This window comes from Coenobita brevimanus, chromosome 98, assembly GCF_032717465.1.
Source record: "Coenobita brevimanus isolate Jiangsu-jjx chromosome 98, ASM3271746v2, whole genome shotgun sequence".
Lineage (NCBI taxonomy): Eukaryota > Metazoa > Arthropoda > Malacostraca > Decapoda > Coenobitidae > Coenobita > Coenobita brevimanus.
The window spans coordinates 21,982,550-21,997,324 of NC_137051.1; the positions used below are offsets into that span (position 1 = coordinate 21,982,550).

General features: G+C 41.7%; 1 protein-coding gene across 1 annotated transcript in view; it reads right to left on the reverse strand.

The window, feature by feature from the left end:
* Positions 1-14,775, reverse strand: part of LOC145414094 (uncharacterized) — a 153,162-nt gene that overhangs the window by 27,999 nt on the left and 110,388 nt on the right. Inside the window, exon 6 of the mRNA XM_080283654.1 lies at positions 7,652-7,750. Coding sequence (XP_080139780.1) covers positions 7,652-7,750 — 99 coding nt within the window. The remainder of the gene's footprint in view (positions 1-7,651; positions 7,751-14,775) is intronic.

Consider the following 14,775-nt stretch of genomic DNA (forward strand, 5'->3'; position numbering starts at 1 on the left):
TTCATTTTCGTGCCACACCACAGTTTCACTTCCGTATGTTAAAGTTGGCACTAACACACCTTCACGTAAGCCTCGTGCAGCTACAACAAGCCTCTGTGTCTTATCAAGGCCTTCATAACACCAACTACTTTCATTCCTTGTGTCACTCTACTTCATCACACTGGGAGTCACCTTCTCTCTTAATGACCATCACTATATGCTTTTCAACACTTATTCTGAAGGCATGATGCTCACAAAAATCTATATACACCAATAATTTATTAATATACTACATCAACTTCACTAAGACCAAAGACAAAGGAAAAGATAAAAATGAACAACTCTGAAAACATAAGGCCTAAAAACACATACAATGTGAAACATTCTGCTCACTAATGAACAGCTTTCTAGTTACTTAAATCCCATACACTACCTTCCAATTCTCTCTCTACTGTCTCTCACACACACACACACACACACACACACACACACGATCAGCCAGAGCGAATGGACATATCTCGACTGCTCCCAGCCACCGCTGCAAACCTTAAGTAGTTTTCAGGAATTATGCTTGTCCTGTCTCCTATGGTCTTGCTTTAAGTTTAAAATACTGTAAGTTAATACAGACTACCAAAAATGTAAAGATTTATTGGCAGAGAGTATACATGAATGTTTGTTGTATTTTCGGTAACAACTGTTTTTGGTACTGTAACCAATCTCAAACATGGCCGATAATGTAAACACTGAGGGGCTCGAATTTCCAGGATTTGATAGTAATACTAATGTCGTGGATTTGGTTAAAATATTGATTATGAGGATTAGTGAGCTTGAAAAGAAAGTGGAGAATTTAGTGTTAAAGGACATGTCTGACAATACCGAGATTACTATACAGAGTCTGATCCAGTCCAATGAGACGGCGAATGAGGAGATAAGGAATTTGAAGTGAGAAAATATCAAATTGAGGAGAAAACTAGAAGAGAGTAGTAATAAAACGGAGAAGGTGAGTAGTGTATTAGAAGTGCATAAGGCAAGGTGGGCACATGTAGAAGAAGAACAGAAAGAAGTGGTCGGCTTAAGGGAAATAATTCAGGAAGAAAGGGAAATGAACAAGAAAAAAATGGAAGAAAATGTAGTGAAAATACTGAAGAAAAAAGAGAAAATAGTGAGAGAAACTGTAGAAAGGAACAGATGTGTGGTAATATTTGGAAACAGGGAGGAGGAAGAAAAGGTTAGATCCATGAGACTCGAGAGAGACACGAACCTGGTGAGAAGAATATTAGGCAAGATTGATTCCGAAGGAGACAAGTGGGAAAAAGAAAATGAGGAAGTAAGGAGGATAGGGCCTTATAAGAAAGGGGAAACAAGACCAGTAAGAGTCAAGTTGTCATCAGAAAGTGTTGTAAATGATATACTGAAAGTGACCTGGAAACTAAGCAAAGAGGCAGGGATGGAAAATATTATAATAAGAAAAGATTTGAATGAAGAAGACAGAGAAGTTTTAAAATCATAGGAGGAACAAGTAAAGGAAAAAATTATAAGAGGACAGAGGAAGAATGTAAAACTTTTTTATGAAGAGTGATGGATATGAAAGTAAGGAAGTGGTATGTGAGGAAACAGAAGTGAAGGAAACTAAGGGGGATGGCTATGAAAGACCAGAAATTGAGGAAATGGTACCGACAGAGAGAAGGAGAGAAGAGGGTATAAAAAACATCAAAAATAATTTGAAGGTGGTATATATTAATGTTGATGGTTTAATATCGGCAAGGCTTGAAATGAACGATTTCTTGAGGGAACATGAACCTGATGTCATGTGCTTTGTTGAGACCAAGTTAAGAGAAGATATTTATATTCATATGGGAGATGGTAAATACAAACTGTGGAGAAGAGACACAAAAGAAAGAACAGGAGGAGGAGTGCTGATAGCAGTGAAGAACAACATAAATGTAGATACCGTGGAAATGGCAGAAGGCAAGGCTGAAGTGATATATATGAAATTGGAAACTGGAGAAAATGGCAAGAGAGATATGGCGGTAGTGTATGTTCCCCCTAAGACAAGAGCATGGAATGATGACGAATACCAGGAAATTTGTCAGATATGGCTAGTTATTTACAAAAAATAATTGAGAAAAGCAACAATATAAGTTTGGTGGGCGACTTTAACTGTAAACAAGTGAACTGGGAGGAATGGGACTCAGGAGGCAGCGAAGATTCATGGGGCACTATATTATTAAATACAGTAATCCCTCTAATATCCGAATGCCCAGTATCCGAACATCCCCACTAACCGGACATAATCGTCCCGGGATCCAACATTCCCAAAATGGGGGAGGCCAGCTTTGTTGTGGCGTGTCATTCCTCCGACATCCGATAGAGCGCCGCTGCATCCTCCCCACTTTCCGTCTGTCTCTCGCCGAGAGTGCATGCTCGTCGTCATGGCTGCCCACATGCTCGCTTTTGTGGTGGTTCCTTACCTGCTGCAGGCACTCCTGCTGCTCTTGGGCCTCTTATTAGTGTGTGTGATGATGGCCCCACCACCTGAGAAGAGGAAGAGAGTGGTGTTGACTCTGGAGAAGAAACAGGAGATGTTGGAGAAAGTAGATGCGGGGTGGTCTTCTTCCTGCATCCTCCGCGAGTTCAACCTGGCCCGATCTACTTTGTTTGATATCAAGAGATCCCGAGACAAACTCATGCAGTACACGGCTGACTTCTTGTCGAGAAGCAAACGCAACGTGGAGAGGAAGGTGATGTTTACTCCCAAGTTTGCTGAAATCGACCACTCCACGTTGATTTGGTATTGACAGCAACGTGCTGTTGGTGTGACGGTACGTGGAACAGAGCTGAGAGCTGCTGCTGAGAAATTTGCCAGGCTTCACGACGCCCTAGACTTCAAGGCATCCGAGGGTTGGCTCTTCGCGTTCAACTTAAGGCATGGCCTTACCAACCGTAAAGCTCATGGTGAAGCTTTGGACGTTAATGAGGATGGAGTTGACGAGTTTCGGCACAAGGTGAAGGGCTTGATCGACAGGGAGGGCCTCACTCTCGGCCACGTCTACAATGCTGACGAAACTGGTTTATTCTATCGTTCTTTGCCAACGAACACTCTAGCCGAGGAGACAGAGAAGCGTGTACCTGGCCGCAAGCTCTCTAAGCAACAGATATCTGCTTTGTGTTGTGCCAATGCTAACGGCATGCACCGGCTTAAGCCTGTTATTGTTGGCCGTGCAAAGTAGCCTCGGTGTCTTCGTGGGGTGATGGATGTCCTTCCTGTCGTCTGGTACCATTCTTTGAAGGCATGGTTTACAGGCCAGATCTTCAAAGACTGGTTCCACCGCCACTTCGTCAAGGAGGTCATCAATTACCAGACGAAGACACTGGGAATCCCGCGCGACCAATTAAAGGCCCTCCTTCTCCTCGACAATGCACCTGCCCATCCATGCGACAAGGACTTGGTGGCTGAGAATGGCCGGATTAGGTGCATGTTTCTGCCACCTAATATGACTGCTCTCATCCAACCAATGGACCAAGGAGTGATCGTGGCAACAAAGCACCTATACCGCCGGAAGTTCCTGGACAAGGTGATGGTTGTTCTCGAGGACGAGGACGAGCGCAGGGAGGGACGGGACACGCGAGGCCAGTTTCGTTTTCGTTTTTAAAGGCTTCAACATGCTTGCATGTGTCGGCCTTGGTCACCTAATGGCGGCTCTCCATGCTGCACGATCCATTGCAGCCTCCCTGTTCAGTCCCTTAACCCTAAGGTCACACTTAATGACCTCGTCCCATGTCTTTCTCGGTCTACCCCTCATAACCCCACCCCCAATATTAACACTTCTCACCTTCCTCACCCAACTATCATCCCCCATCCTCTCCACATGTCCAAACCACATCAATCTACCTCTCCTCATCACAACACCAATACACTCCAGTCCCATCCTACCTCTCAACTCTTCCATTGTAAACCCAGCCCCTCCAGGCCTTGGACGCAGGGACGCACTGCACATCCACCTAATCATTGTCATTTCTGTACGTCTGAGCCGGCGAATGTCTTCCTCCTTCACTGCCCAGGTCTCACTGCCATACAGCATTACACTCCTAACACACGCTGCATACAAAGACTTTGCAAAACCTTCGCCGCTACAACATCAAGTCTGCAATCTACAACTGGGCCACTGCATGGAAGGAAGTCCCAGTCAAGACTCTAGAAAATGGATGGTCTCGTCTGCTTCTTGGAACGGAGTTTCCAAACACTATCCTCTCTCAACAGGCCACTCCAACATCCACTACCCTACCTTGTACCTCTTTTATTACCCCATCCATGTACAGATTGAACAACCATGGAGACATGACACATCTCTGTTTCAACCCAACTTTCAAAGAGAAAAATTCACTTAGTTCACCATCCACATGCACTGCAGCCTTCGCACCATCGTATATACTCTTCACAGCATTCAACATCTTCCCATCTACTCCATATATTCTTAACACTTTCCACAATCCTTGTCTATCCACCCTGTCATATGCTTTCTCCAAATCCATGAAAGCTGCATACAACTTCTTTCCCTTCTCTAGAAACTTTTCCACTAAAGATCTAAGAATGAATATCTGATCTACACAACCTCTTCCCTTCCTAAAGCCTCCCTGTTCTTCTCCAACTAATTTCTCTGTTCTTTCTCTAACTCTGTCAATAAGTATCCTACCATACACTTTTCCTATTATACTAAAAAGACAAATGCCCCTATGATTACCACACACTTCTTTTTCCCCTTTTCCTTTGTACAAGGGAATAATTATACCCGACTTCCAATCCTCCGGGACTCTACCTTCCTCCCAGGCCAATCCGCACATCTTCCACATCCATTCTACTACTATCTCTCCCCCATGCTTCAGCATTTCACCGCACACTCCATCAATTCCTGGGGCTTTCCCCAATTTAACTTTCTTCATTGCTTCCACAACTTCTACCCTACTGATTTCTTCCTGTCTTCTCACCTCCCTCCTTCTCCCAGCCATTCCCCAGCCACTTATACTCGCCTTACTTCCATCCTCTACGTTCAACAAATCCTTAAAGTGTTCTCTCCATCTGCTCACTTTTTCTCCCTTCTCCACTAGTAATCTACCATTTTTATCTTTCACTCCCCTGCTAACTTCACTTCCACCCTGTCTTACTCTTTTCACCTCTTTCCAGAACATTTTCTTACAGTCCCTCCACTTTACACTCAAATTCCTTCCAAATTCCTCATCCACTCTCTTCTTACTTTCTCTTACTAATGTTTTCACCTCTCTCTTTCTTTCTACATATAACTCTCTCTTCCGCCTCTCAACTTCTTCAACGCCCCTATTTCTCATCCATTATTTGTATGCTTTCTTCTATTGTGCCACAGCCTGTTTCACCTCTACAGTCCACCACGCTGTTCCTTGCACCCCCCTCCGTCTTCTCTTCCTTCCACACACCACATCACAACATGCTGCACATATTTCTTCTGTAAATATCCTACACACACCTTCCACATCTCCCATCTGCTCCAATTCATATTTGCCCAATCGTTCCTCCACTTCTCTCTTATACTCTGCCATTTTCTCATCCTCTTGTAACCTTTCCACTCTCCTTGCAACTACTCCTTCCTCTCGTCTTTCCCTTCTTCTATTCCTCCATCTTACTTGAATTCTAATTCTGGCCACCACCAAGTAGTGGTCAGAAAGTCCACTCCCCCAACCTCTATAAACTCTTGCATCCATTACACATCTTCGCATCCTTTCATCCACACACACATAATCAATCATTGCCTTCCTTTCATTCAGTTCACCACCCGCCCTTCTCATCACTCGCCATGTATACCTGTGGATCATTTTATGCCTGAAGAGGGTATTGGCTATCACCAACCCCCTCCCAGCACAAATGTCCACTAACGCACTCCCATTCTCATCTATCTCAGTAGGCACACCCCACTCACCAACTATTCTATCCACCTTCACATTCCCAACTTTACCATTCATATCACCAATCAAAAACACTCTCTCATTCCTTCCAAACTTATCCATGCACATTTCTACATTTGTCCAGAACTCTTCTCTCGCTCTTCTAGAATGATCTTGCGTTGGCGCATACACACACACAATCGCACACATTTGTATTTCAACTTTCAACTTTACCCACACAATCCTTGACCCAACTGATCCATACTGTCTTATGCTCCTCTTCCATCTTTTACTCACAACTATACATACTCCTTCCTTTGCCCTCTCATTCTCACCTACTCCTGCACATATACCCCATCCATACTCCCATTCTCTCACATTTTCTCTTCTCCATTTTGTTTCAGTTATTCCACATACATCCACTTTCGCACCCTCAAGCACCTGAACAATCTCTCTCTCTTTCACCTCATCATTCGCTCCCCTTACATTCCAGGTTCCAATAACCATGTCCTTTGTCCGGTCCTTGGTTGTCATTGTTTGGTCAGTCCTTGTCCGAGGCTTATTGTTTTGTTTTTTTAGTTAGCTGTTTTCCGGGGAGGGGCACTAACCCTCCGCCAACCCTTTTAGTCGCCTTTTACGACAAGCAGGGATACTGGGGGAGTATTCTTGAAAAAAAAAAAACCCTACCCCCAGTACTGATTACTTTAATTTCATTATCTTTAAACACACTAATTCTTATTCATTTACCTTCCCAATAACTGTTTATCTGTAGCCAGATGCCATAATCCTATAAGGGGTGGCCGTTTGTGTTTGAGTTAGTGGTTTTACAGAAAGAAGCACTAACCCTCTGCGAACCCACCTGCCAACATGTAGAGAACATGTGTGGGTTGGTTATATGGTTACCACCCAGTATTGCAAGTGGTTTCCTGGCTTACAGGAAACCATTAAGTTTATCACTCTATGTAAAGCCACCTGAAAATGAAAGAGGAGTAATAAAAAGCGAGAAGAAAGATGGGTGAAGTAGGAAGAGAGGAGCAATAACAAGTTGTTAAAAACTTTTCCGTGAATCTTATTCCTAATTATGATACTGGTTCAGTACTTTCATACCATATATGGCACTCTTTGTTTCACTTCAAAAATAACACAATGATATAAAAGGGTGACATGAATTATACATGGACAGAAAAGAATAAACCAATTTAGCCTTAAATGAAATTCTTTAAAAAAAAAAAAAAAAAAAAAAAAAAAAACAAAAGAGTTTTCTTGTTCAAGCACACCAGTATCAAATGCTGTAACAAATTTATTATTTAAATACCAGTACCATTCCTAGAACCTGAAATACTGAACTTCAACAACACTATTCATGGAAATGGAAAAAAACAAACAAACACTGATTGATACTATTGTCTCTCAACCCCGGTCCATCTGATCAAGCAAACCCATTGAGTGCTGGTCAGCAACTGCCTCTATGGGTTGTCCCATAGACTTCCTACATTGATAATGTTGTGTCTGCATCTTAGTGTAGCAAGTGTTGTCCAGTACTCCATTATATTTCATGTTGTGTGGGCATATTCTACCAGCACGGGACTTGTCATCTGTGATTTCACACAACCTAAATCAGTGGTAGTTGACGAGGGCTTGGTGATGTAACTGGTAAATATAATTAATACCTGCATATCAATGCAACTGCAATTCCAATAAATAAATAAAAGCTGTGCCTTGCTACCAAACTGTTTGGAAACACATGGGAAATTCTTACCTGAAACTGATATTTATTGATAATGGTTTGTTGCACTTGGCATAACTCTTGATTTATTTCAACTCCTACTATTCTCTGGCATTTTGAATATATGTGTGCCTGAAAGGAAAAAAATAAAAAAAATATATATATACCATATATCATTTCAGAATAAGTCATCTTTGTTATCATATTACAGTAAGTGCAGCTGTAAACAGGACTAAATTTCTTAGATTATTTACAAAGGACATAGTTCTTATTTTTATCCATCCATCCATCATCCAATCTTACGTCGCCCCATTAGGAGTTCAGGAGCCTGGGGCTAGGCAAGTTGGTCCTGACAGTTAAATGAGACTGATCAGCTTCACTCATCCCTGAGTGGCATTACATGAACATTAAACCCCAACCACTACTTGGATATAAACCTACACCAGTTCAATCCAATTGAAGCATCTTAATTACTCACTATACCTCCAAGTGCCATAAATTGGTTATATGGTTACCACCCAGTGAAGTAAATGGTTTCCTGGCATACAGGAAACCATTTGGCTTGTCACTCAGTGTAGTGTTACCTACAGGCTGAAGGAAGAGGAAAGAATGAAGGAAAGAAAGACAGAAGAGGGGGTGTAAAGTCAGCTGTAGGCAGAGGAAGACAAAAGAGGAAGAATGGAAGAGAGGAAAGGGTAGACAACCAAAGCAGCATTACATTGAGTAAGTGGGTGGTGAGTGTCCCCACCTACCACTTTCTTAAATACGAGATAATCCATCCATCCATCGTCCAATCCAGTGTCGCCCCATAAGAAGCATAGAAGCCCGGGGCTAGGCAAGTTGGTCCTGGCATTTAAGATGAGAGTGACAGCTTCACGCATCCCTGAGTGGCATTACATCAGCAATAAACCCCAACCATCCCTTGGATATAAACCTTCACTGGCTCAATCCGATTGAAGCACTGTAATCACCCACTAAACCACCAGGTGCCAAAATATGGTTATATGGTTAACATCCAGCATTGTAAATGGTTTCCTGGTGTACAGGAAACCATTTGGCTTGTCACTCAGTGTTGAGTCACCCACAGGCAGAAGGAAGAGGACAGAATGAAGGAAAGAAAGGCAGAAGAGGGAGAGTAAAGTAACCCGTAGGCAGAAGGATGGGGAAAGAATGAACGAAAGAAAGACAGAAGAGGGGGAAGGAAAGAAGGATGGAGGAGAGAAAAGGGCAGAAACCCGACAGCAGCACTACATCAAGTGAGTGGATGGTGAGCACCCCCACCTACCACCTAATAATAGATACTTAAACATGTATATCATTACAAATATGCCAAAAGAAAAAATAATTACTACCAGTAAATAATGCCATCATTAACATCATCAATGTTATAAACATCCTGACCTGTTATTTCCCATCTCTGGATGGGGTGAGGTAGTGACCAGAAAGTAAAGAAACGAAAAACATAAATGTGGGAAAACTTATCAACTGCATGCCCAGAGAAATGAGCCAGACATTCATTAACTCATCATTCAAGCCCCCAGAACCTTGACTATCTCACAAGAATAACATTACAAATGACCCATGTGGTACAGCAAACATCCTTGCCAGTACATTTACCAGAAATTCTACCTTAACCCCTAAAGTACTAATCTCATCGATCGGGCTTTTTGCGCAATTTCTTAAAAGGACAAGCAACACCGATCGTGCGACATCCACAAAAAACTGGCCATGGCTGGCTCCACCCCAACTGTGATGCAGATAGCTTCTAACCAATCAGAACTAAGTGTTGGACACACCGGAGGGGGGACCCAGGCCCGTACCCATGCGGTGGGGGGTGTACCCCCCACCTCCCTCTCGCCACATCCCTCTACCCCACTACCTTGTTGCTATCCTACCTCCCACCCCTCTTACCACCACCACCACCACCACTCCCACATCCTCCTCATGCATCCCCTCCCTCCCATTTGGATCACCCCATGACTGGGGAAGGGTATTTCCCCCCTCCTCTCCCTCCTTGTCCCTGTACTCCACTGGGGCCCTTCCTTTGTGTCTTGAGGTGGTCTCCTCCCATCCCTCCATCCCCATACTCCCCCACCTGGCCTTACCACCTCCTACCACCACCCCCAACCCCCTACACTTACCCCCTCCCCCTAGCACGCAGTATCTTTACCTCCCTGGCCTCGAATATTGCTTATTTTTTACGCTTTATGGTGTGTGTTCTTGAATCATTACCTGTAATTTATTCGTGTCTTTGCATACAGATATGCACACCACAGTTATTTTAGCTGTCTTTATTTGAAACCCACTCGAAAAAGAAATTTTGTTGTATGCCAACACTTGCAAACATGTTGGAGCCTTCAAAATCGAAAAGAAACAAAACAAAAACTAGCTAGATTTGACAGCTCGGATGGAGGGGAAAAGAGGGAGGGGAGATTAGGTGAGGAGAGGGAAGGGAAGGGAGAAAAGAGGAGGGGAGGGAAAGGAAGGGGAGGGAGGGGACTGGAGGTATGGGGAGGGGAGAGGAGGATAGGATAATTTTTACTATTTATCATATTTTTATTAGGGGGTTCATGACCATTTTCCCTGGCTAGATTTGACAGCTCAGCGGGAAGGGGAGTGGGGAGGGGAAGTTAGGCGAGGGGAGGGGTGGAAAGGAAGGGGAGGGACGGGATTGGAAGTATGGGGAGGGGAAAGAAGGGGAGGATAATTTTTACTATTTATCATATTTATTGGGGAGGTTTGTCACCATTTTATTTTTTTCTAAGCACATTACATTGGTTTATAACATCAATACACACCAAAAAATATTGACACTGGTGATTTTTTTAACGTTTTTTTGTGATGAAAACAGGTGCGAGCAGTGTATATTCTTTCTCGCCGGGGCGGTGACGGGTAACTATTATAAACTTTGACGGGCCATAGCTCAGTAACTATTGGGTCTAGGAGGGTGGGGTTTGCATTTTCAGGTGTGTAAATTGAAGCTCTATAAATCGGACATAAAACTTTTAACCTTTGAGAAAGTTGAAAAATAGGCCTGTTTTTGCATTCTGGAGGGCAGTCGAGGCTGGAGAATTGCACACCCTAGGGGTTAAAAGATGTCAGACAGAATGTCCCTGTACTAGAACTTGACTCCCAAAATTTCTCTGCTTAAGATACTGACTAGATATGTAAGATCCATCCTAGACAATGTACCGACCAACAGAGCTCTAGGTCCAGATGGAATTCCTCCAGTTAGTTTGAAAAAGTGTTGCCCAGAACTTGCTCCTGTTCTAGCTAAATTATTCAAGCTATCTACACAAACACTTCATCCTTCTCTAATTCTTGAAAGGATGCCAATATCTACCCAATTCCTAAGAAAGGAAGTTCATCTGGTCCCTTTGATTACAGACCAATTGCTATCCCATCTTCTCTTGGTAAAGTATTTAAGATTGTAATTAATAAGCACATAGTTAAACATCTTGAAACCAACAACTTAATTGGTGATAGACAGTATGATTTTTGTCAAGAATGATCCACTGCTGATATGCGCAATCTCCAGACTCATACCATCCATCAGTCAATTGACTAATGTGGAGAAACTCAAGCAGTAGCTCTTCTAAAGCTTTTGACAGAGTGTGGCACTGTTCTCTGCTATCCAAACTCCCTTGCTATAGCCTATCATCTTTTGTTCCTCTGATTTCCTCATATCTCAGCAACAGAAAGTTAAGAGTAAAAGCAGATGATGCATATTCCAATTTCCACTTGATTAACACCAGCAACCCACAAGGATCAATTCTGGCTCCAATCCTATTCCTAATTCATACTAATGATCTATCTGTCACCCATAATTCCATCCATTCATTTGCAGATGACTGAACACTTCACAGTTCATTCACACTTAAACACCCACTCACAAAGTTTAATATCTCTAACTCACAACTCAGTACTGCAATCACCATAAATCAAGACTTATCTAAAATCACTGAATGGGGACAAACTAACACTGTCTCACTTAGTGTTACAAAAACCAAATACTATACAGTATATATAGTTTACTAAAACACAGATACTGCCTGATTCTTATATTACAGCAGTTCTCAAACTTTTTAGTGTGTGACCCTATTTGGAATATTTCAAGACTTTGTGACCCACAAGGCAGAGAGAGAGAGAGAGTAACCAGTATATAGCCTATCGTAGTTATTATGAATATGCTAATAGTGTGATAAGGATAAATTACAATTTCAATTAAGTAAATAAAATACACTGAAAGCATTGGGCCTATTCTATTTCCCTGCGACCCATCAAAATTCCTCTTGCAACTCACCTTCGGGTTGCAACCCATAGTTTGAGAATCACTGCTATACAGTATTACTTTCAATGCTACTAATATTCCTATCTCTATAAGCATTGAAATTCTCAGTGTTTCACTTAACAATGTCTTCAACTGGACCTCTCATGTTAGATCAGTTGTTAAAACTGCTTTACAGAAACCTGAATAGGATTACTGTACAGAGTCTGTAACTTCTTCACTGTGTGCAGTTACTTATAATTTACAAGAGTCATGTGTGCTCTCAGCTGCAATATTGCTCACCCTTGTGCAATGGATGCAGTGAGGTCACTCTAAAACAACTAGACTAAATTCAGAACAAAGCTGTTAGAATTATTAATAACAACTATTACAAATGAACTACCTCCCCTACAAGCAAGAAAGAATGTTGCCTCCCTTGCATTATTTTACAGATACTTTTATGGCAAATGCTCAGACAAAGTTACATCCATTGTGCCATCTCTCCATGCCTTCCCCTGTGCCACATGGGCATCTCATACCGCTCATGATTGGACTGTCACACCTCATATTGCACAACTTCTGCCTATCAGAATTCTTTTATTCCTCAAACTGCATCTCTTTGGAACACGCTTCCCCAGGGTGGTTTCCCCCCAAACGTCAACCTACAGCTGTTTAAGTCCAAATGTTACAGATTTTTTATGAATGGAGGACACCTATTATCTGGTGTATTGATTATTTTTTAATTCATTTGGTTTTCCTTCCTCTGTTTTGTTTTAAAAAAAAAAAAAAAAAAAAAAAAAAAAAAAAAAGATGCACATTTTTTTTCTTTAAGGATGTAGTTTACATTACCAGCCAGCTTGTTAGTCCAATGATTACCATCATCATCATCATCATTATCTGACCTCTGTCTTCCATCCAAGGATGTGGTGAGATAGGATCCTGAGAGCATGAAAAAAGCTGATACAGGGAGAACTACCAACACCATGCCCAATTAAATGGGCCATACTCCCGCTCACCCACCATTCAAGCCCCAGGAATCCTGATGTCACCTCACAGAAATAACCATTAAATTTATGCACTTCAGATCTATCAGCTAGAGCTGTTCCAACAACTATCACATCACCAAGTAAAAACTGGGTTGCCAAACCCGTCATTCACTCCTCCATACAAAATTCTTGCAACCAGGTCGATCCCACCCGACAGACTCTAAAAATATTTGCCAAAAATCAGTTATTAGTCCTAGAATATTAAAATCACATATGCTTATGGCACATACCTTCAGCTTTCTCCTGGGGTGTTTGTTGAGCCTTTGTCGAGTACCGTAGGACTTGTGGAGACCTCTGAAGTTGGGTAACGAAGTCTCCACTTTACACTTCCCGACAACCCGTAATATGATTACCACAGCCTGATATTATCACTAGAAACACTATTCTATGATTCTCAAATAGTTTGGAATCCATATTCCAAAAAAAAAACACTGTGAAAGCAATGAAAATTATGAGGGCATATGACTTTCCCACTTGCGCTAGTTCGCCACTGGTGTTGTCATTTATTATTCATAAAAACACTCTCAGTTTATATTTCTATTACTATATAACACTTATATATATCTACAGTCTTTATCCATAAGTTTCCTTCAGTAATAGTAGTTCATTGTCACTGTACGCATTCAATTTCTTTCAGTAAAATACGTAGCATTCACTTTCTCATCCTGTATACTGTACAGTAATCCCGCATATTTTGAGGTAGTTACGTTCTTGTAACCCCCGCGAAAAGTCAATTCCGCGAATACTCTATTAACAATTGAATCTTACACTTGTGTCCACCATGCTGCCCATCACACAGTCCATGTCCATACTGATTGCGAGACAATTCGCCGTCAGACAATTCCCCGTCAAAACATGGACGATTCCCCTTCAGAACAATTCGCACCCTGGACGATTCCCCGCCATTCTATAAATATACTAATCAATACTTTTATCAATATACTTATTAATTAATCAATACTTTAATAACTATATTTCAGGGGGATCCAGCAAAGTCTATGTTCAGTAGCGTAGGTTCTGGATATTATTTATTAGTTGCTCCTTTAGTCAATAATTAACTTGTTTCTTCCTCGCTGTACTTGCCTTTGAATTATATTCTAGCGTCACCCATAGCTATCTTCATTAATGAAGGCGAATTGTTTTGTGTTTGTTGTGACTGCGAATTGTCCCGAAACCTTCATACTCATCCCGAAATACCTTCTTACAAGACTGAAAGCACATACTCCATTATGAAGGAAAAACGTAAACACCGTACTGTAATACACAATTATCTACACATTTATTCACAAAACAGTACAAAATAGAAAGATGCATTAACTGGTGATAGCAAACACTCCCACGGTCGTTTCTTAGCTTGTCCAGTAACACAATTTTCTCTGCTAAGGTCATAACTTTTCTTGATCGTTTTGTCACTTTGGAGTTCTTACTAATTGTATTATTAGCCTTTGGTGAGGCTGGCTTACGTCCTGGGGCCATGTGGAAAGCAAGTGGGAGGCAAGAGGCTCATATCATACTGCGGTTACAAGTACCCCAGACACGTGAGGCAGTCAGGCGTGGACTGAGGAATGCGGGTCAGAGTGCAGTGTTGCCATATCCAAACAACGAAATTATGCTAGGACAATGAAAAAATTATGCTAGATTGAGCAAATTTGTTCCAAGTAAAAAATGAATTATGCTAACTTGAAGCTAAATGATAAAATTCTATACATATTCGTGCAACATATTAATTATGTATTGTTTACTATGAAAATATTAAAATGAACCTACATACAGTAAGAGGATAAATATCGGTTTTCTGCCCATACTGCATTTTCCCATGAAACTTACGTTTTTCTGATGGATTT